Source organism: Oryzias latipes, chromosome 3, assembly GCF_053564925.1.
Source record: "Oryzias latipes strain Hd-rR chromosome 3, Olatipes_Hd-rR_3.1".
NCBI lineage: Eukaryota > Metazoa > Chordata > Actinopteri > Beloniformes > Adrianichthyidae > Oryzias > Oryzias latipes.
Genome location: NC_136239.1, coordinates 31,883,166 through 31,907,051, shown reverse-complemented (window position 1 = coordinate 31,907,051; position 23,886 = coordinate 31,883,166). Strand labels below are relative to the sequence as shown.

The 23,886-nt window shown below is 40.9% G+C and overlaps 1 protein-coding gene across 4 annotated transcripts in view; it reads left to right on the top strand.

The window, feature by feature from the left end:
• Positions 1-254: 254 nt before the first annotated feature.
• The window catches only part of shf (Src homology 2 domain containing F), a 100,017-nt gene continuing 76,385 nt past the window's right edge, over positions 255-23,886 (top strand). The window contains exons 1-2 of one of the 4 annotated variants that reach the window (XM_011493083.4): positions 255-1,115; positions 19,454-19,586. In XM_011493083.4, the coding sequence (XP_011491385.1) occupies positions 678-1,115; positions 19,454-19,586 (571 nt within the window). In that variant the 5' untranslated portion in view covers positions 255-677. The remainder of the gene's footprint in view (positions 1,116-19,453; positions 19,587-23,886) is intronic. The other 3 variants (XM_011493076.4, XM_011493077.4, XM_020700126.3) reach the window with 3 other exon arrangements.

Genomic DNA, 23,886 nt, shown 5'->3' with positions numbered 1-23,886 from the left:
AAGTTATTTCAGAATTTCATTTAAATATCTATAGTAGTTTTCCTGATGAATCAAATGTGTTCAAACTGTTGCTAAGTGTTATAGTGTTTTTGACGGTTGCTTTAAGCTGAAGTGATAGTTTGAATGAGCTTTTTTTGCTCCTAGCTGAGAAACATTGTTTTGTTTATCACTTCATAACAGTATTCATCATAACAGCGTTCATAACAGCGTTCTGGGCTGAATTTGAAAGGTTGTTCTGCTCGCGGAGAAGAAGTTGTTGAGCTCCGGTAGGGGGCAGTGGATGTTCTCAGGTAGGGAGCGCAGGTTGTTGGGGGCGTGAGCCTGTGTGTGTCTCTTGCTCCCACGTTGCGTGGTCTGGAAACCTGACGTGGTTTGCAGCGAGGCAGCCGGCGGCGCTCGCGCGCGCGTGTGTGTGTGTGAGTGAGTGCGCGCGAGGCAGTCAGAGAGAGGGAGCTGACAGTGACAGAGTCGCGGCCGGGCAGCTCACAAAGTGCCTGCGGCTGCTCTCTGCCGCGCGCGCTCTGCCCCCCCCCTCACCCCTCCTCTCCACTTTTGGACGAGCGGACCCGGACCACGCTGGCCGAACCTAAAAAGAAGAAGAAGAAGAAGAAGAAGAAGAAGAAGAAGAAGCTGGAACTGAACTACGAACATTGACTTTTGAGCGATGAACTGGCAGAATGGCCAGGTGGTTCAAGGAGCACCTAGGATTCAAAACTACCAAAGCACCCCCTCCGGCGCCTCCGAAGCCGGACTACAGGTACTGCCTCACCGGTGTTCCCGCGGCGCCGGGCTTCCAGCAAACAAGCTCCGCCGCGTGCTTCCAGAGTCCCGCTCAGCCGGACATCCTCACCGCCTACAAAATCCAAAAGGACATGGACTTCGAGGACCCCTACACTCCCGGCGGAAGCGTCTGCTTCAGCTCCAGCCTCAACCCCGTGGGGTCGTCGGATATCAAGTACGTGTCGCCAAAGCACCGACTTATCAAGGTGGAAACCATCGAGAAGAGCAGCCCGGCTCCCGGCGGGGGGGTCACGGTCACTCAGGCTGTGGCCGTGGCTGTGGGGAGCGTTAAATCCCCCACGTCGCCGTCTTCTGACCACGACAACAAGGAAAAGGTGGGTGAAGTTTGGTCCCGGGCAGCAACTTTTCATCCTCCTCCTCCTCTTCCTCCTTTCCATGTATTAATTTGATTTAAATTTAATCAGAAAAATAAAATCCATACTTTAACAGTCTTTGCTTTAAGCCAGAGCCACGCTTTGCTGCATTATAATCATGCAGAATCAATCAGAATCCTGAAACGAGTCGTTACAACTGGCAGAACTTGTTATCACAGCGCAGTTGCGACATCTTTGCCTAATATATAATCGGAGGGATTTCCAGCATGATGCAGCTTTAAAACAAACAAACAAAAAAAGGAGATCACTTTAAAAGCTTCCATCCAGAAAGAAAAGTTAGTGTGTGCTTTAGCCTGCCTTCAGTTCACCTTTGACCTCGTGTTCTTTAGGAGCAACCTGTCAGTTTGGTGAATAATGTTCTCACCTGAGACATGTGTCATGCAGACGAGGCTTGTACAATAAACCACAAATGTATATATCATTATGGCAAAATCAGCCTGTGCAGTATGCATGTGGAAAAAGATGGCACAAACCACACTGAATGGTTACCTTACGTTAGTGCTGTCATGCCATTAATTCATTAGGACCTGTGATTAATTGATCTAATTCATGATTTTTAAATAATTGCCGTGAAAGGCCTCGCTTTGAGGTATAAAGTTTTTTTTAAATTATTATTATATCAGACTTCCAACCTTTACTTTTACAAAAAAACAGTAGAAACACTTTTCTGAGCAATCCAAAAACCTATTGACCACAAATTTCTTATTGGTATCATGTTGAGATAACTTTTTTCCACAGTTTATCACAACAGGAAATGAGTGTTTTCATAGTTTCTTTGAAGGTGTTTGATGAATTTGATAGTTTTGAAGACTGGGATGCAGCAACAGAGAGGAGAGAGACGAAGGAGGTGCCACTGGGGGAATTGAACTATTTAGACTTTGGATTTTGTTGGTTAAAACAATATATTTTGTTTCATCCTCTGAAAAGAAGCAAATAAGGGAACCGCCCCTCTGTAATGGCGCTTTACCTACTCGTGACAATCTGCATAGGCTACCACTGCAGAGCGAGGTGGGTATTGGTTTGCCAGCTGTTACCATGACACCACGTCATAACAAATGGTCCCCTTTACGGGAAAAACAACTTAAACTTAAAAATATAATGAGGTTAAGGTACTGATAATTGATTTAAAATGTATTTCTTTTGTAAGCGACCATAGCATAGGTGAGATAATGCCCTTCGAAGTGTTGCATCATCAGACATTAATGGACTTAGAGGAAGTAACCGTCCAACGCAATCAGGCTTCAGCTTTGTCATTTAATTTTTAATGACGGACACCTCGATGGGCATTCTCCCTTACATAATAGATAATAGTCGGGCCTTAAAAATGACACTAATGCACTAAACCAAAAAACAAGTGCAAATTTGTCTAAAATTCATTTATCACGATGAATGCGATACTTTGACACCCCAACCTAAATGTGTGCTCACATGCATACACGGACAAAACATTATGTTTGTAAAAAAAAAAAAACCCAAGAACACACTGCCTGAATTAACTTAGTTGTTGTCCATATTAGTGTTGTTCAGAAAGGCAGATAATTGTTCTTTATTGTGTATCCAAACCTATTATTGACACACAAGTTATCTCCTGTCTCCTAATGAGATAACTTGAAGTAGAATTTAAGTTATGCTGAATTTTATTTACATAACACTGCTGCATCGAAATGGAAATGATGATTTGGATTTTGCTGTTTGTTCATTGAAGTCGTATCGTCATCGCAGTATTGATCCTATAAAATCGCACATCACGGTTTCCTTTGCGTCCTGCAGGCCTCATTAATGCAGACCATCATCTTCTTCATCATGATTGTGTTGTTTCTGAGTTTCCTTAAGAAGAAAGATGTTTAGTGTTGGAGAGGTTGTATGTCAGGTTTGATCAAACAGGATGTTTTTTTTTCCAGTCTGGTATCAGCAGAGGGGAAAAAGCAGAACTCCGTGAAAAAGACTCCCTTCAGATCACCACTGAGTGTGGATTTCTTCGTGGACCTGTTCCCTTTACCCCTGCTTTTTAGTTTTCCTCCTGTAACATTTGGCAGCTAAGCGGTTGGTTTTACTTATATTCAGCTGCCCCCCCCCTCATGTTCTGGGATATAAAAAAAAATATTTTTTTTAATTATTAAATCCTATCTTGACAACACAAAACTGACAACTTCAGCTGTCGACAGCAGGGAAACAAGGATCCAAGAAAAGCACATCCATAATTTGTTTTCCCACACCGCAGGCCTCTCATTTCACCTCAGAGCCTGGCAGCTTGTGCAGGTTTAAGATTGATCCATGAGAAACGACCACAAAAAAAAAACATCCTCTCATGCTGCAGTTGACGAAGCACATTATGTTTTGTCTTTTGCTAATTGTAGCTTCTGTGAATCTGCTCAAGTCACAGTCTGTTGTAATGCGCCTCTTTCGTCATTGTACACGCATGGCTTTAACGGGCAGGCAGTTGATGGAGCCCTATGAGCCAAATACCCCCACGGCCAGCAAAGCATGAATGATGTTACGGACGAGTTAAATTACCACTGACAGCCGGTGGGCTCAGGCAACATGTGGAGGAAAGGGTTTTGGGGTTTTCTTGTCAGGTGATGGCGCTTTAACAAGAATTGTGCAGCACCGGAGAGGGGGGGGGGTGCATTAGTGTTGCATCTGTACGGTTTCCTTCCACTGAAGCTGTAGTTAGTTTGTGAAGGTAAAAAAAAAAAGTACAATTATTTGCTTCAGCACTCTTTATGAATCTCTTTTTTATTTGGGCTTCTCATGATTATTTGAGCACCTTCCTTTATTCCAATTGAACCATAAGGCATCATAGAATAGTGCAATCATTAAACAAAACATTGCAATAAAAAATAATGAGTTTTTCTGACCACCACCCCCCCCCCAATTAAAGGTCTGTGTTGTCTTGCTGAAGTAAAGATTTGACGATCTTTGCTAGATTTTCCTACAACTGAGAGCAGGTTCACAGTTCCGCCGTCTTTTTTGCAGATCTTATCACAACAACTTCTGCAGGAACAGCTCTTTTATGTAGCTGCCAAGGCGAGGGCTCCACAGTATGAGGAAAACTTTACCATGTGCAATATCAGTGATCAATATTGCAATCACGATATGACTTACCTGATACCTGAACAAAAAGCAAAACAAAAAATCCATGAATACATCATTTCCATTTCACTGCCTCAGCTTCATTTAAATAAAAAGTTAACATAACTTAAATATTCTTCCAAATGATCCACATCTGCATAGGAGGCGGGCATCTGACATGAAGGGCTCCAACGGCGTCAAGGGCTTCTTCCAATTGGTGAAATGCGTAAAGGTTGTTAAATACTTCAAGCTGCCATGAAGGTGTTTTAGCAGAGTAAACCATTTATCGCAGTTTACGCTGTTCTTTGTGATATCGCACAGGCTGATATCGTGATGATGATTCATTTTTATTATGCAGTCTTTGTCAAGACTGATCATATTTAAAGAAAGCAGCCATGTCAATGTTTTCACAGATTCCCTTCCATGGTAAATGTGTAAGCGGGTAAGTGTGTGGGCTCACTTGGCCGCATGCAGGACTGGCACATGGGTTTCGTTTCCCAGGGAGGGCGATGAGCTGAGTCCAGTGTGGGTCCGTAGGCAAGACCCTTCATGGTACTGCCTCTATTTAGCCACATGGGGGCCCGGGTGTGGGTTTCCCTGTGCCAGTCCCAAGCCCGGTTGTGTCGGGAACGGCATCCGGCTTAAAACCCTCTGCCAAACCAAAAGTCTGTTCCAGTGAAAGCTGATTTGCTGTGGCAACACCTGAGGGGATGCGCTGAAAGGTGAACAACCTCCTCTGTGCTTCTCTAACATCTAAACATCAGCCCAGCCTTAAAGGTAAATTGATTGTTCACCCTTTTTCTGAAATATGTTTTTACCAAAGTTTTTTTTCTAGCACTACCTAATAGTTTACAACTCTGACAGTATGTGAGTTTGCAAACACAGAGTTTGCAAACACAGAGTATGCAAACACAAGCTCCTCTGTTGTGTCTCCGTTTACCTCGTACATGCGCTGAAACGGTAAAACAGACTTGTGCTCCTGATGTCGAAATGGCTTTTGTACTAGGTGTAAACAGACGGTGCAATTTCCAAAATCAGGAGTGAAGTCCTGGCGACCTGTTGCGCCTGAGTGCGCCGGCACATTCCAGGGAGCACGCTCGTCCGTCTAGCTGTCGTTTTTCTGACGCCACTGAGGGAATGCTGACTGCTGAGAGGCTGAGCAGCAGAGCACACGAGGGGCTGCTGAGCAGCGCTGCTCGCTTACATTGATGTTTTAATTACTTCACTCATGAATGCTAATTATATCACTGCTTACCTAATTCCTGAAATGTCAATAGCAGCATCAAGGGAAGTTTCCTCAGTCCGTTTCTTTTCAACAGAACCCAAAGAGGAGAGAGCATGACATATTCGTTTAAAACAGAGATCCTGGATGCTTTCACTTCACTCTGCACTCAAATAGTTTGATTGTGATGTGATGCAGATTAAAGATCGCTGGCCATAGCTTAAGCTTTCCGTGACTCTATTGTGTTTTTGTTTTGAAGGAAGCCGTGTTCTTCATGGTAGTTAGCCCACAGAGATGATCAATTATCCTCCTGCCTTCAAACTCATTAAAGGGCTCATCTCCCAGCTCATCGCTCTTCTCTGCACAGAGCTAACTTTCTGTCAAGGACGGCACAAAGTGACAGGGAGGTTCACTTAAGATTTGTAAGCAAAGCAGTTGCGTGACGCTGCGGCATCCATGCGAAAAATGGCCCGTTTTCGTCAGTCTGTTGGTGCAACTAAGAAACTGGCCTCAAAGTTCAGAGTCTCCTTGACAAAACGACATCAGCGTCCAGTTTAGTGGGAATGTAGTTTGACCTAACGCTAAGACATTTGTTGCAAAGAAAGCTTTTGAATCCATAGCTTTTTCTTTTTAAACCCTTTGACTTTTTTAGATTGAGCAAATCAAAATTCTCCCGCGATTTCCACAGATATATTATATGTATTACGTTCCCTGAAGATGCTTCAGGAATTTAGTTTGTAATAAAACATAAGGGGGCTTAAAACATTTCAAAAAGTTTTACACTGTTGCACATTCTTGTGTTTGATTTGTGATGATAAAACTCGGCTCTCTCGCATGTTCAGGAGCTCACCTCCAGGTGCACCTTCTCCGATGACTCATGTGGGCGTTGAGGGTCTGTTTGACTGGCCTGCGGATTGCAGAGCGCTCCATGCATGACTAAACCATGCTCGGATTCATTTCCCAACGTCTTGAATATTTCCACTTGGCTTTTTGCCCTCCAACTTCAGACATGGTTGGAGCTAAATAAGTGCATCTCACTGGCTGCTCACACTCTCATCTCAGCCAGAAATGGTTGAAATGTCAACCGCAAACATCAATATCACCGGGTTGGGGAGAGTTCTCTTCTTGAGGGAAATGGACAAAAACACAGTTTTTGTTTTGTCTCTTTTAGTGGACCTTTTTGAATTGAACTGGCTTGGTAATAAAAACCTTGCTAAATTTTGAATGTTTTATTCTTTATGTATTTCTACCTAATTCATTGTAAATAGTTCATATGTCCCCACTTGCACCTGGATGTTTGTTAGTCTGTCTGATGGTTCCTGAACTCGCCATGTTCACGCAGCACGGCGCCACTGAGCACGCACGCAGACTGCTCAATAATGGCTGAGGTGAGACTTGCCCTTTGCCATTTAAAACAAAAAAAAAATGTTCCTCATTTATTGGACATATCTCAAAGTGTTTAATGATGGTTCTGTTTAGTAGTTTTGTTTTAGTTTATTTGTTTGTCCACTTGTGTTGGGCCGATGTGCGCAGTTTATTGGAAACTTGCTTACGTTTATGCAATGTTTAATGGGCTGCTAATAGGCCTGCACAATAAATCCCCAATTTATCGTTATCGCAATATCAAGCTGTGCAATACGCACATCGCAAAAGACGGCGAAAATTACAATAAATGGTTACATTAAATGTGTTAAACGATCATATGGCAGCTTGAAGAATTTAACAAATCAATTAAATCCATGTATGCATTTGAACAATCAGATGGACGCCTTCACGTTAGGTTATGTTTTATGTTAGATTTACGTTTCCTATGTAGACCCGGGTAATTATGATTTAAGGTGTGTTGACTCTTATTTAAATCAAACTGTTGCAGTAAAATGAAAAATAATGTTTTTGATTGTTTGCTATTTGTTCATAAACCGCAAGTTATATAGTTATCACAATATTAATCACCAATATCACAAGTTTTCTTCATATTGTGCAGCCCTGGCTGCTTACATTCATTCTTTAATTATTATTCTTTTATTTTAGTGTCAATAAAAGGAAAAAAAGCAGGTTGAGGTCGGGACGGCTGGTGACTGTTTAAATTTAGTGTGAAGTGTCCGTGCACGTATGCAGACTACTGCAGGAAAAAGAAAGTGGATCGAGGTCAGAACAGTTGGTAACCGTTTAGATTTTTTTGTCAAAAAAAACATTGATACCAAACCCAGATGTTTCTTTGATCGACACCGGAACACAACAAGAAATATATTGAGGGATGTGACACGGTTACATTACAAACCAGCGTGTTTTAATCCTAAAATTAAATGTTATTGAAGCTGATTATTTGTGTTATGTTAGTACATTATGTCAGCTCTGACAGAGTTATGTGATGTTGGTAACATTTCTCTATGAAAGCTTTAATATGCAGATTGAAATAATTAGTAAATTGTGGTGAAAGCTGTCTTGTCTTTGAACTCGCAGCTGTTGCCTTCTGTGATGAGCTGTGGGCGCGCTCATATGACTCATATCTTTAAGTGAAATTCGATTTTTAATTACCTTAAATGTGTAAAAATAAAATAAAAACTGCTCCGGCTCCAAAAGGTTAAAATGCAGTGTTATTTTCATGAAAGTGTTGGCCTCACATGACAGTTGGAGGTTTGATTTCCAGTTTGTTCACAGGGACATGGAAGAATGCCGAGCATTTCCTGAACTGCTTTCAAACGATGAAAGCATTTTTCTCATCCTGATCATGTTTCATTCCAAGAATGAGTCATATTCACGCCGTTTCCTATGCTTCACTGTCATCCACAAACAGCATTGTTATGCCAGAACCTGAATCCTCGAAGGGTATTTTAAAAGGACGGAAGTAAGATTGCGAAGCCTCACCTCCAAGTAGCTAAAATCCCGCCTCGCTAGGAGGCAGAATCAAGATGTGCTGGGAGTCATGATTTAACGAGTATTCAGCTTATGTTTGGCTTTTTCATCAAGATATCCTTTTGGTACAATAAACAAGGTTTAAGTACTGACAGTCGCCACATGTGCAAGAAAGTTACAGTTCTGGGAAATACTGGCCTTCAGCCTCTGTTTGCTTATTTTCTTTCCTCCATCCACCTGGGAGCTTCCAGTCAGGCCCAAAAGGCTCCTGATGGAGTCTGCCCGTGTTTGCCTTTCCCCATTTGCTTTTTCTAGCTCTGTGCTGGAACGTCGGTCGCATGATTCCACCCGGTCACAATTAGCCTGCAGACTGGTGCTGCTGCTGCCTCGGCCGTTGGGGAGTTGAAGACACATGGCTGTGTTTTGTTTAATGACAGTGTGTGCAGCTGAGTCTGGTAGGAGGCAGTCCCGGTCTGCAGGCAGATAGTTTCACGCAGATTAGAAGTAGAAAAAAAAAATAGCTGACCTTCTTTCAGAGGCACAGAGACACACTTGCTTTGTAAAGAAGAATTTACGCTTTTCAACTGGTACTAAATAGACGTATTGACACTAGAATACAAGTTCATGCGGAAAGACTAGTTTGCCTTTCATAAGAGGCCTGTTTTTTGTTATTTTATGCTGTTGGTGGCGCTCAGACTTCCTACTGCCATTCATCCTCTCTGTTCATTATTCTTTTCCATGTAGTGTGCATTGGGACAATGTTCGTAAGTCTAGGTGCATATTTTTACAGTTAAGGTAACAGTTTAATAGTTGAGACATTTTAGCTGTTGTGGCAAAGAGATTATGAGCGCAAGCCAACATCTGCAGTGGTTTGAATTAAAAAAAGGAACGGCTTGGTTGCTCCAGGATTAAGGAAGCGCTCCCTTCCTGACAGGAAGTGTTTACAGCTTGGTGACATTCCCTTTTTAACTTGACACGTCTGTACTCGCCCCTCTGTGGAGGCAGGGTATCCTGGCTGCTGCTTGCTTGCTGACATGTAACCAAGGTTAACGCACATGGCCGTTTGAAATTGAAGAGTCTGGATGCTGGTTGCAAATGTTGACGGCTCATTTGTTATGATTTCCTCTCGTTGTGGCTGTTGTACGTCTGTAATCCTGCGTACAGGAATGGGAAAGCTTGAAGGAATGACTGCATTGTGTGTCTCCACCTCATGCCTCGCCATCTGCATAAGCAATGTGTGGAGATTTCCCAGCATCTCGTGTGAAGGGTTTTGCCTTTGTCACAGCTTGTGCTGTGGGTGGGTGGATGGGTGGTTACTTAAGGGTGGATCCTGGATGTCTGCAGGTGAAAAATGGGCAAATCTGTACCGGGCACACCGGTCCTCATAAAATGTCAAGATCGTAGACCGCTCAATGAGCCTATGGAGCAAAAGCATTTTTTTCTACCGACACAATTTGTAGGCAAATTTCTAAAGAAACTCCTGCCACTCTGCAGAAACTATGTCCTTGAAAACGACACAGGTTTTATGATTTTGACTTAAAACAGCATAAAGTGGATCAAACCATGATCAGAGAGGGACTATAAACAACACAAAAAAGTAAGTAAGGGTTAAGTAGGTCAGATGGAGGCACGTTGAATGGATTTTTTATTTTTTTATCCTTTTAGTGCTGTTCGCGTTTGCTCAGTTCAAGTCAGCTCTCTTTGAGCACTCTGGGAGTGCAGACTGGCTATTAGAAATGAGCAAACTAGAGTGAGTGAAGTTTGTGAGGGCGTCCTACAGGCACTTGCATATCACCTGTACACACTGTGCCTGCAGCATTTGGGCGATTAGTGGGAAGCCAGTGTGCGACTTGACTAACGATTGGAGTGCGGAATAAGAGCACCATATGACAGCATCACTCATACATAATAAGTGCCTACAACTTATTTTATCCTTATAAATACTTCACTAAACACTTACCACACTTAAGACAATCATACGGTCCGTTTTTTTTTGCTTCACTTGAGGTGGCTGTACGGGCCTCAAGACCCACCTTTGCTCCTCTTAAGGTGCTGTCCGTGCTTGCTATGACCCTCTACCCCAGGTCTGGACAACCAAAAGTGGACGTAACATGGCAAAGATGTCTTGGTTTGACGTTTGCTTCTATGCGTCTTGAATACCTACAAAAATGATGCTGCTTAAGGTTTAAAGTGTAGAAATATCAACAGTTTATTTCCACATTATGCCATCATACTTGAGTATAGTCACAGTTTTACTTTCTGCCCTCACAGCTTATAGCCATAACAGTTCAGGCTAGGGCAGATTGAGGTAGTCATGCTAAGGACAAATCGCTCTTTCACATATGGCGAGGATTATCATATTTTATAAAATTTCAGCAATTCAGCGTGCAGCCTGAATCATCCTTGACTCTTGGGCATCACCACTTACTGCATGTAACAGAAACACTGCCAATAAATCCATCACACAGGAATGGGGACAGAGAAAGGAAATTGGATTTTTCCAAGCGTGTCGTCAAGTACTTAATCTTGAATATCTGTTGCGCAGTAAGAGCACCTTCATAGGGTGCAATCCACAGGCTTCTCTTCTGTCTCCACTGGAGGTCCTAAGTGGCTGTGTGGATTGTGTTTCAATGAAGGAGGTCTTTTGGGATAAGCTGAGGTGCTTTTTTATGCTTCGCTGCCTTGGGTGCTAACAAAAGATGTGTTCACTCATACGGCGGTGGGAGCACGCAGAAGGGGAATTTATTGAAATGCAACAGAGGCCGTTTAGCTGCTCAAAAGTGTAAAAGCCAGCGTATTACACTGTGTATTTTCTACAACCTGGATGAGCTTTGGGGAAAGGAGCTTACTTTTTTCTGTTTGTTCAAAGGATTTGGTGCCATCAGTGACACAGAGGACAGCTCCTCTCACTTTATGGCCTGAGAACAAACAGCTGGCATTTTCCATTGTCCTGAAATCAGTTTGAGGTTGTTAAAAGCATGAATCGCAAATAAAAAAAGGATTTTTTTTAATTATAGCAAAGTTTAGTGTATTGTGTTAAAATAATTGTGCTAAAAGAAAAAAAATCCTCTAGGAAATGACAAAACTTTTTGGTTTGACTTTTCTTTTAATCTTACGCACAGATTCTTTTAGATCTTCCTGCATTCTTAAGCTTGGATAAAGGTCTGTTTGTCCTCCACATGTTTGTTCTTGCATCATTTTTCCCTGGTTCTGGAGTTTTCTCAGCTTCTTTTAAAATTGACTGAACCACATTGTCCAACAAAGTTCCAAAACCTAGCGTGCCTTTAATTCTTTATCTACCACATCTATTAAACAAATCCCCTGCTCACCCTGACCAGCCTTACCTGTATGAAGCCTTCAAACAAACCACCAAGCAGAGAGCTCAAAGCATTCTCAGTTCTAGTGATCGCTGTGGTGGAGTTGAAAACGGTGTAGCCAAAAGACCTTTAATCTTGTAATTGCTACATTAAAAATACATGTTTGTTTACTTCTAAAAGTTTTTTTGGTTTCTGTAAACTTTTATTAAAAGGTTTTCTTTTTAACTTGTAAAAATGTCATGTCTTGCTAAACTATATTTCAATGAATAGCATTTAGGACTGATGCTGGCAAAGTTCCTGCAGTGGCTAAACCTTTTGTTGGAACATGGTATTTTCACGTGTGCATTTGCACATATCGTTTTGTAGATGATTTTTTGTATACGGTAAATGTGTGGGCACTGGGCAGGGTGCTAAACTAACTTTATGCGCTGGTTGTAACGGTGCGCCTACCTTTTTTTTTCTCAGGTGCATTAGGACGACGGTTGGTGTATCCAGAATTTGCTCTATTGCGCTTATGTTAAATACATTTCAACTACCGCCAGTATTACTGGGTCACTTTTTGTTCTTTAATTGCTGTCCGTTTGCTGTTACCTGCCACTGAAAGGGAGAAGGGAACATTCGGACATTGCATTTGCCTCAGCATGAAATATGTGTTATAGAACTACAACCACCAGCACCCCAATGCTTCCATACAGTTTACTAAATTAGTAGAATAAAAGTTAGATTTTAGTTTTAATCTTTAGCTTAATAATGATTTTTCTTTTTCTTCTTCTCTATAGTATGAAACTGTTTTTTTTGTTCTCTCACTCTGCACTGAAATTCCGATTAAAACAAACTGTTATGAATTATTTGATTGCAGTAAAATTCCGATGCAGCATTTATAACTTTTTAAACTACCTTTCAAACTCTATTCCCAACCACTTCTATACCTTTTTTTTTATTTTTTTTTATCGTCCACTGACATTGTCTCAATGGGTTAGTATTTAGTGCAGAACCATAACGGATTGGTTCTTCTGCTGTGCAGCTAGCTGCCTCTGGACCATCTCTGGACCATCCTGCAGGTTTTTTAGGGATCTGCTCTGACTGATTACAAAGGTTTGTAATTCAATAAAAAGTGAGACCAAGTTCTTATCATTTTGTAGAAATCAGGCCTGAACATTTTTATCCCAAACTTTGTCAGTCTATTTCTTAATGTCCTGTTGTCACCTGAGGAAACGTCCACTGTATTTGATGCAGCTAACCACTCACCTTCCTTTGATGACTGAGCCCACACACACATACACACATACAGGGATATTTGGAACAACATCTCAATATCTGGACCGACCAATCAGAGGTGGATTTGTTCCTTACACTAACTCTGATTGGCTTAGACCATAAGGACTCACTTTGCATCTTTTGTTGAATCACAAGGATACTTTCAGACTCATAAAGATGTTTTTTATTTATTTATTTATACCTTAAGTGACTGCAACCTGAGATTTTTTTATCAGGCTTAACAATGAGAAAGTATTATGCATGTGTGACTATATTGGTCGCTCTGGTGGGGAAGTGTTTAAAACGCACAACTGCAGGTGCTGTAAAAGCCTCAGTGTACAGTAACCACATTACCAGTAATGGTGTGAAGAAATTCCAGGTGTCCAAGTTTTATGTGGATTTTCTTTCCGACTCAGCTCTCCCATATGATTTCTTTTTCTGCCAGTGATCAGCAGCAACTCGGATTACTTGCGTCCAAAAAAAGCCGCCTCCCATTGGTGGCGTGCAACCACTGATCCACATGGGCAAGTGTGCAGAGATCAGAAGAACCAACATTTTCTGGGGTCTGAATCTAAACGGCCCACATGCTACACTAAATAAGTTGACATCCAGTTTGCGGATGCCTCACGAGCAAGCACGTGCAGAACTGATGGGGGAGCACCTTGATGTGTGAAAGGAAATGCTCTGCCTCTTACCAAAGTATATGCTGAGGATTTATTACCTTATGATGTGCATAGACCGTAACAGATGTTACCTACTAAAAAACAGCAGTTTGTGCACTGCAGAAGTATATAAAAAGGTTATATTTTCGGACAAATATATTCCTACTTTCAGGAGTTTTTGCCATAAAAGGTTCCACTTGTAATGCGGTTGACTTATAGCAGTGGGTAAAGTGCTTACTAAAGCAGGATGGCTGTTCTTGACTTATCCCTCAACTAAACAAAAGTAAAAAGAATTTTCTGCTCCAGGGAATAAACAAAATCATTGTTTTTGGCACAAATTGTCGGTGCTTTGACTTCAGTAGCTTGTGATTGACTGCAGAATAGTGACCGTAAAGCAGATAAAGTAATCTGCTTTTGTATCACCTTCACATTCCTACGTAGCTTTTACAGACACAGCATTCTTAACCCTTGTGCTATCCTATGACCCCACCCTTACATTGACAAGTTATTCCTACCATGACAAAGGTGGAAAGATTTCATGTAATCCATGGACACCAGTGAAGATCACAAATCATTGAAGAAAAAAGGTTCAGAGCACTGTCTAGTGGGTCTAGATGACCCAACTCCCAATGTCAAAGTGCCTAGGACAGCACAAGGGTTAAAAGCTCCCAGAGATCCAGAATGCTCTGGTGGTAAATGTGGTACTGGAGAAACATTTCAATAAAGTTTCTTCGGCATCTGGGGTGTGCATTGGAAAACCCACTTCTGCATCGTCTTTTGTTGAGGTGTAAATTTATTTCCATTTGCCCAGTCAGACAAGAAAAATGTAGAATGCAGCATCATTTAAATACCTTTTTCTCCTCCTAAATCAATTGTGGAAAAGAATGCTATGTTAATAGAACCTACATTGTGTACAAAGACTCTGATAGGGCTTGGCAATAAATCAGTTTTATTGATTACTCGTCGTAGTATAAGTGACATTTTAAAAAAATATATATATGTTTTTTTACATAGTCTGGCCGGGGGTACAACTTTACGATCGTGAGCCTTTAAAAAAAAAAAAAAGATAGGCTCATATTTTTGTTGTTGTTTCGTCGTCGTTTTGATTTAACATGACAGAAATAGTTGAGTTGACTTGTTAGCATGTTTTTTATGCTATAGTTATCTGAAGACGTATGCTTTTTGGTAAAATCTGGATTTTTTTCCTGCCCCAGCATCCTGCTCTCTTGGGCTTCTGTTATTCAGAGTAAGGTCAGCCCGCCCATGTCTTGTAACGCGTAGATATTAAGGAATCATCTAGCTAAGAAGAGCAAGTTCCCAAAAAGAAATTGTTTCTGTGGTAACATGGAACTGGTTTGGTTTTGCAAATTCAGACTTGGAGCAAGAAACCGCGTGTTGCGAAATTTGTTTGGAGTGTTTGCTGCTTTTTGCTACTAAAGGTGGAAGTACGACAAAGAAAACCGGAAAAACAGAGGCCCCTTGTCAAGTACTTTAGTACTTTAGTAGCACTTTGGATTCAGGTAAACTCTTAAAGAATATGTTAGATTAAATAAATATTCTGTCATTTGTAATTTATGTTTAAGAAGGTAAAGGGAGGGAGAAAAAAATGGACTGAAATACGAAAAATCCAATTTAGTGTAAAAATGTTTGATTTGATTTTCGTCCGTAACTCCTCGCCCTACTCTAATTATTCTTTTTGTGCCTCTAGGGGAGTACCTTTTCTTAGCATCTTTTTAGACAACAGCTGAGTTATCGTCGAATGGACGCTCTCAACAGTCAATATAAAAGAAGAAAGCCGATAAACCATCAGAAGAGCACTCTGACTTTGAAAAAAAACTCAACAGGAACACAACCCAACTAACCGTTCTGATTAAAGCTACAAAAATAGCGTCTACTTTTTTTTTTGCTTCATTCCTATCTCCTCTATCATGACTGTCTTTGCTCACAATAGAAGGATGTTTTCTTTTGTGTCACAGAGAACAAGAGAAAAGCAACAAGAAAAATCTTTTTGAAAAGCTCTTATGTAATTGAGCTGCTCAGCGCTGTTTTGTATTAGGTTATCAGTGGCTAAAGTCCCTGGTGGCGTGCGACATAAATCACACACGTCAGTCTCTTGCTTTTCTTCCTCCCCTCATCCCTCTTTCTACAGCCTGTTCACTGTTCTGGCACCCTCAGAGAGGCTGCAACCTTGACTAACCCCTGATGCATTCAGTCCTTTCTATTTGAGGGGTGACACTAATATCACAGTTTTTAATGCACTTGTTAAACCAAAGCCTTGTCAATCTTCATCTGTGAAATCCTTTGTTTGTATGGGTTGGATTGGCAGTGAAATTGTTGGCATCTTTATTACTGAATTAGATTTATCTCTGCTGGTAGACCGACTGACAGCAGCTTTTATTTTTTAACAACTCTTATCCATGTCCTCGGATTCCATTTATTATAGATGCTGAAATGTTATTGTTTTGTCCTTCTTTGTTCGATGAGCTAGCTGATACAAAAATGCAGTAAAAGTGCGGACAGACCGGGCCTGTATGTTCTCTCGTCTAATGGGAAGACTTGGGCTAAATCGAAGTGTAATCCTAGAAGCTCTTGTTTTATCAACCACTGAGCCAAAGTGGCAGGTGCTGGCTACAGACTCTCTCCTTTCCTAATGCCTTCCCTCTGAGGTCAGCCTCATATGAGACCTGTAGAGCATTTTAAGGACTCTTTTTCTATGTCCTTTGTGAGGCACTCTAGCCTCTGAAGGTTTAAGACCTGGCCAGCCTGAACGGGAATCAAAGAAACCAAGTCAGTTTTCTCAAAAATGTGCAAACCAACAAAAGGGCTCCCTACCAAAGGAAAACAGCTTGAGCCCATCAGGTGGCTTTGTGATATTCATATGGACTTGCACCACTGCTTAGCAAAGGCCTGATATATGGAAGCACAGCAGTGCTGATGGGTACATTTTACTTTCATGACAAGTGTGGCTTGGCTGTAGTCCTGACACTGCCTGGCATGCCACAAGGCAGATGGTGTGTCCCCAGGCAACAGAGCTCTCCAGCAGCACCCCTCTCCTTACTCTCCACAATACTCCTGCTGTTGAGCAGTCGTTAGTGCAGTGGGGCAGGAGGGGAACACTGCAACCATCCTGAACTATCAGCGCAATTTTAGGGCTATGCAGATGGATGAACTTGTATAACATCAAAAAAGGGACCAACATAATTACTGTGTTGTGGTGATGTTCTGTAGGACAACCTTGTAATTCAAAAATAACATGGATTTTCTACTTGGTAACGTCTAGTACAAGCCAAAGATTTACAGGTTGAAATGATTGACTGCATGTAAACTACAAGTCTGCTAGAGCTAGTGTCTATACGTGTCCATTCCACACTGAGGTCTCTTCGTCCTATTCATCCAACATTTCATGTTTTGGTTTATAAAAAACAAGTGGATTTAATGCTTTTCATTGGTTTTTGATCGATTGGTCACACCCCTCTCTTTGCACTTTCACAAAATAAACCCAAATAGTGATAATATGCAGTCACACATTCAATTTAACTGTTAATGTTAAAACTTTCAGAAATCTGGTTTGAGTTTTTAGTTGTTTTTTCGTTTTTTTTAAAGGTTTTATTCATGCTTGCAGTATTATTATTTTGTGTGTAATACGTGCTAGTGTTTTTTCACATATCGATTTATATTGTTCTAACATTATGTCAGCGGCCATAGCAGAAGGATGATGTCATGCATGTGGACTGGAGCTGCACGTAACTCAATAAGCTCTTGCAATTATTTCCTGAAATATGTCCAAACATCCTTTTGTTTGTCGTGAAGGTACATTAGGGTCATTCAGTTCAACAAGGGCTTTGCTCAAGCGTTCTTGCAGACAAGTATTTAAAAACTGTTTATCTTCAGGTGGGGAAGATCTTTAGGGATTAAGGGGAAAAAGTCCATTCTCAGAGCTTCTGTTTTCCAAAGCAGTTTGGATTCTATTGTTTTTTCCTGACTTTAGATGTGTTAGAGGTATTTTCCAGGGAAATATTTAAAGGAACTATAGAAAAATTGGGAATATTTTTAGGCGTATCCCACTGCACATAAACTTAAACCATCTTAAACTTATAGAAAACCCTTTGCAAGCAAAGAAGAGCTAACATCACCAGTTTTAATAGTTTTTCTCTTAGTATTGCATCAATGTTTCAAAAAAAGTTATGTCTGTGAAAACAAATCAAGGTAAAATCTCCAAACCTTGCCTTCATTTCAGCGCTAAAGTTTAATGTCTAAGCGAACGGGCTCAAACATGTTTTTTAGGTTGATTTTCAAATTTGTGAGCTTTAAAGCACAAAATGATTTCAGATGGAGGATATCTGAACAAGAATGTGAAAACAGTGGCACGGTCGCATAATTCTACGCTTGCAAAGTTGCTAATTATCAAAGTTGAGGAAATTTTAATCAAACTCCTGATTAAATATGATAATTTAATGTGGCATAGAAAAAAACAACAAACTGTGTTGGATTTTCTGTCCTCCTTGAAGTCACAGAAGCAAAACACTCAAGAAACCCATAATTATGCTGTGGCGGGGGGGTGAAAAGTTATTTTCTCACAAACAGATGGAGAGGGAACTCTAGAGAAGGTAGATTTAATGCAACGCCGCTGCAATGAATACATCCACAGTGCAAACTTCCTCTGCAATTATTGCTTAATCCCTGCATAGTGAGGTTGATCCTTGCAGGAGTGTACCTGCCAGGACTACTGTGTAACTAAGTAACTCACAAATGATCCTGGCTGAGTTGTCTGACATGTAACCGTGTAAACGTTTCTGCTTTTTGACTCTTAAACCTGTGCCTGTTCAGAGGTTCATACTTGTTTTTGTGCTGTAAGTTCTTGTGTGCTCTTTCACAAGCGTCCTTCACACGGGTTTCGCTGTTAGGAATCAGCTCTTTCTGTGGCAATGACGAATTGGGAACCTTCTCAAGAAACATGGCTCTGCTGAGGCACAGAACTGGGCTGGAGGCCTAGTCCCTAGCTCCAGGCCTCAACGCCCCTTCAGCCGATGAGTGATGAAGTTGTTTGTGATAAAATATAATCCATGCATGAGTCACCGAGTGTTGTGCTACCCACGTGTATTGTCACATAGATGTTTAGGTGTTTTCCTAGTTATTTTCCTATCTTTATGACCTAAAAAGATAGCCAAAGACTTTCAGAGCACACAACCATCTCAGCTGTTGACCAGATAGAGCTATGAAGCTTCAACACAGAAAAACAAGTCTCTGATGGGTCACTCAGGAATGAATGATCTTTTCTTTTTCAGCGGTGCTCTTACTGATGAATTTAACGTTTAAAAAAAAATGAACAAACAACCCCCTCACACACACATGCTCTAGAGAGGAACTATAGTTGTGGACGTTCTCCACTCCCTAAAGATTTGGATTATTTCTGGAACTTAGGATGTCCGCCTAATTGCCATCCACTACATAAAATCCACTGCGAAAGAGCAAGACTACAATTAGCCGTGGCTCACTGCGAGCCTGACATAAATCTGCCAAATTGTTTTTTTTTTGAAGGAAGTTAAGAATTTGTGGTCTTTTGTCCTTTTACTTTTGAAATGCAGACCTGTCACTGGGCTATCATATAATTAGGCAGACCAGCAGCAAAGCCTCAGAGCTGAGGCGTTGTGGTGGTGTGCTGAGACATATAGACGTGGATTTTAATTTATGCCTTTTTCCCTTCATCCTCCGGCTTCTGTCAGTGGATGTCCGTTGGTCCTGTGTCTGACCACAGCCATGTTTGTCATTGAATCCGTTCTGAAGGGACACATTTCATGTAATTTTGCAAATTAGAATCAAATAAAATTCCTTTTTTTTTTTTTTTTTTAAATCTGCTTTCCACAATCTGTCTTTTCTTGTTTCTTCCTGCAGCCAATCATTCTTGAGGACTATGCCGACCCCTTTGATGCCGAGCAGGCTGGTGGCACTCAGCCCAACATGGAGAAAATCACCACTGAGAACGATGGCTACATGGAACCGTATGAGGCCCAGAAGATGATGGCAGGTACAGGTTAAAGCATGCATCCTCTGTCATCTTCAGTTTTCTGTTCTGCATCATTGAAATGGTTACAGTTAAGTGGCCAGTGACTGATTTATGTCTTTACCTTGCCTTCATACCACATGTCTCGGGGGATGCTAATAAATATTCATCATGGTTTGACCTTATGCATTAATAGAGGGGCTCAGTACCAGTTCTACATGACAGATGCAGCAGTGCAGAAAGTATTTGTGCCACAAAATATGTCAAAATATTTTGAAAATCTTTGACTTTTGTCTTTGTGCATGGGGAGGAATCAGACCCAGTAGTTTTGCCCAAACACATGAATTTCTACAGACCAAATTGCCCTCACCGCTATGTGCAGCGACAAAAAACAAGGAAGCACAGAAGTGACGAAATGTCATCAAAACTGTGGGACAAACCAATCGTGTGGCTGATTAATTTCTCATCCAAACAGCCGGGGATGCTGTGAAAGTTGTTTATATAAAAGTCGCACATTTCCAGATGTGAAAATTGACCTCCTGATATCAACTGTATGAAGGCTTTGCTATTTACTGTCACAAACGTTAAATACATGGGTGGCTCTTACCATAACACTGCTCTAGTTGCACCCAGTCTGACAGCTTGTGAACGCCTCCGTCTCCCCTCAGCAATTTTCTTTTTAATGGATCTCAAGATGATCTTCTGTTTTCATGTGTGACCTCTGGCCCAGTCGCGGCGTCTGCCAAGTGCAAAACCTCAGTATTTATCACCTCTTTTAGAATGAGGAAGTTGTAAAGCAAAAAGGAGTCTGAACAAGGCTTTTGCGGTCTGTGTCAAAATTTGAACGTACTCCTAGTGTATTGCAGCTTCTTTTTTTATGAATCTGAGTCAAGGCTTCAGTTTTGGCCGAAGTTGTTGGGTTAATCTGATGAAGCCATCAGTGAACTTTTGCTGAACGCTTTTCGTCTTTGAATCCTAAAGGATGTTGTATTCTGACTTCCTGTTTTTATTCATTGTTTGCATTGATTGCCAGCCTTACAGTATGATGTTGTTTCATTGTGTTGGCCTCCTTAATGACAGTGTGATTGCACAGTGGACATTGTAAACAAAATTCACAGAAAAGAAATACAGATTTCAATATTAAAATCAGCTGGTTTAAGGTTTATTGTATTATACCTAGAGTATAATACAATAAATCGCAAATTTATCTTTGCTAAGCTGTGCAAAATGCATATAGCAAAAGACAGTGAAAATAATGGTTACTTTAAATGTGCTAAAACAATCTTATGGTAGCTTGAAGTATTTAGCGAATCAAGAAAATCCCTTTATTCCTTTGACCAATCAGATGGAGCCCTTTGATGTTAGATGTTTGCCTCCTATGTAGACGAGGGTCATTTGGAGTGTAATTTAAGTTATTTTGACTCTTATTTAAATTAAACTGCAGTGAAATAGAAATGATGCAATTAGTTGTTTATCTATTTGTTCATATATCGCAAGTTATATAGTTATCGCGGGTTTCCTCATATCGTGCAGCCCTAACCTAGAGTGATTTTTGTCACGAGAAAAAAAAATCCACAAAACTGTATTTTTAGGTTCTTTTCCCACATTTCTTTTTATCATGTCCTGTTTTTCCGGGGCAGTTGACACCAACAGAATAATGTGACCTGATCAACACTGCTGATCAGGTTGATCTGTAACTGATTGCTTCACAAAAATGTTTTCTTTCTCCAAGTGTATAAAATTCTGACATTATAGCCTGCATGTGTTATTTTCTTTCTTTTTCTCTGTTCCTGCCTCAGGCAAGTGTTTGCTTGTTTTTTTTCTTCCAATTTCACAACAACCTTAACGGTCCCTGAGTTTTCTTCAGCTGTCTGAATCCTATCTGTAGCTCCTCAGCCTTCCTATCTTCTCAGCTCTTTCCCACACACACAGGTCCAGATGGACATCTAACCTGGAACACACCAACCTGACAGACTTCTTCTCCTTCAAGCTGTGAAACCCGCTTTAAATAACTCACTTACCAAATGCCACTATTGTTTCATTTATAAAGTTGGCTTTTCCTTACAAATTGGAATGACTTTAGTGTCAACTTCTTAAAAAGGAAAGAAAATGTTAACCAATATTTTGGTTAAAAGCTTGCTTGAACACATCTACTGAAACCAACTTTAGACAGAAAAACAGCCAAATGTTTATGGATCTTTACTAAAAGGAAAATTATGCTGCCATTCACCAGAAATAAAACATTTTCCAGCCACATTTCAAAGTCTGCCCTGTTTACAGTGTAGCAGCCGATAGAAATAAAAAGAAAATCTTTCAAGTTTAGATGAATATTGTTAAAAAGCATATTTGTAAATAGAATATCTGCCAAAACAAAATCATGTAATTATATTTTATTTAGTAAACTGCCTTGGCTAAAATAAGAAATTAGGAGTATTGCTTCTGATGTAAAGGTGACAGCGCTGTGTCACTGAATAATTGACATGTTTTGTTTAAGAGTTGTCCTCAAAATGCTTTTCCTGTATTTGCAAATAATGTTTCGGTAATATCTCTGGATTTAGTGACTTAGTGAGTATTTTCTTACTGAAGTGAAGTAGAAACCTTTTAGTTTAAAGCCTTTCAGTTGTATGATCATAAAATACAAGCGGTGTTACAGACGCACAATCACTGACATCTTGAAGTAAAAGGAAATGCATTGTACATAGCTTGAGCGCTGAAGCGAATGTGTTGGATCTGAATTAAACAACGCTCCAACGGTGTTTCCTTCTAGTATGTGCAGACACTTTTGGAGAATAGGGTGGTAGTGTAATTTTCAAGGTTTTGCAGCACTGATGGGATGTGTTCTGTTTATACATATTATTTCCTTCACCTTCACTGAATGGAACGAAACACATGTAGATTTTGATTTTTAAAACTTCTACCTAAAACAACGACAGACCATTAATGGCTTGGATGGCTGTGCTGCAGAAGTAGAGCTTTCTATCTCTGATTAGAGGATCTGATTGGAGAATATTAGAGGATGTACTTCTGAAAAACTGGATTATTGATGTGGCTCTTAAAGAAAGTTTGTTTTCTAGTAGAAATATTCTAAAATCTTTTAAAGGAGTTAAACAAAAAGTGCTATATTTCCAAAATTACATGCAGCCAGCCCTGGACTTTTTTCTTGGCCGCATGGACCAAGAGGAAGGGTTACGGTTAGGATTACGGTTGTGGTTAAGGTTAAATCACCAAATAGTTCCTATGCGTAGCGGTTTCTGCAGCTCACCGCTCATCCAAGGGATCTAATGATGCAGAGAACACGTTCCACACAACTAGGTGCACGACAGATAATGGGGCTTTAACTTGAAATGTACATACATGCAGCCAACAACAAAAAGCAACCTTGGACGCACTTAAGATACGTGCGGGCAATGCAGCAGTGTGCATCTTGGCTGCACGTATGACATGAGGCCAACATGAATTTCCATCACTTTTTGTGCTGGTTGCACAACTAACATCTGCCTTTAAACAGAACTCTGATTTAGAAAAAGGCATTTTTTTTGTATTTTTGTTTTGTTTTTAGGTGCAAACTTAGCTTCAGAACTGATTAGTGGTGTCTTCTAGCTGTGGTCATAATACCACAACTAAAAGACATTCAGAACTTCACACACAATGCCATCCACAACAACACAGTGGAAGGTGTGCCATGGCAGGCCTGAGGCCATAAATGTCAAGCCATTTACATAACAGGGTGAGTGTACTTGCATGAGTGTGCTATAGTATAGTACAGAGTGTGTTGCTGCCTTTCAGTTTGTCCACGAGTGGAGTAGACAGCCACTCGCGGCTGCGAGTGTGTGTTCTTGTTGTGTACTTCATTTCTCACTCCCAAGAGCTGTCCTTGGTGAGGTTAGAGCTGCTGATTTATGGGCCTGCTGGAGGGGCATGTCACAACTTCCTTACCCTGAAAAGCCCCGTCCCACCCCCTCATAAGCTGCTCCACACCGGCTGACGGCCCGCGTTCACTTCACCCCCTTGCAGTTATGTGAGGACGTGTTCAGCTGCTGTGTGTTTACAGCGCTCCCAGTTTGTGCGCATGTTTCCACAAGAGTACCATGAATGTTTGTCATGTCCGCACGCGTTAGCTATCGCACGTGCTATCTGTGCATCAGTGTTTGTCAGTCAGTTGTGTGTGTGTGTGTGTGTAGGAAAAGAGAAGAAGCCTACCAGTGAGGACGACCCTCTTCATCATCATTCCTTGCGTGACAACTCGTTGGGTGTTATGTTTTTTATCTTACATTTGTGAGGGTATGTAAATTTGCACCACACTCTTCTGCGCATAAAAAATACA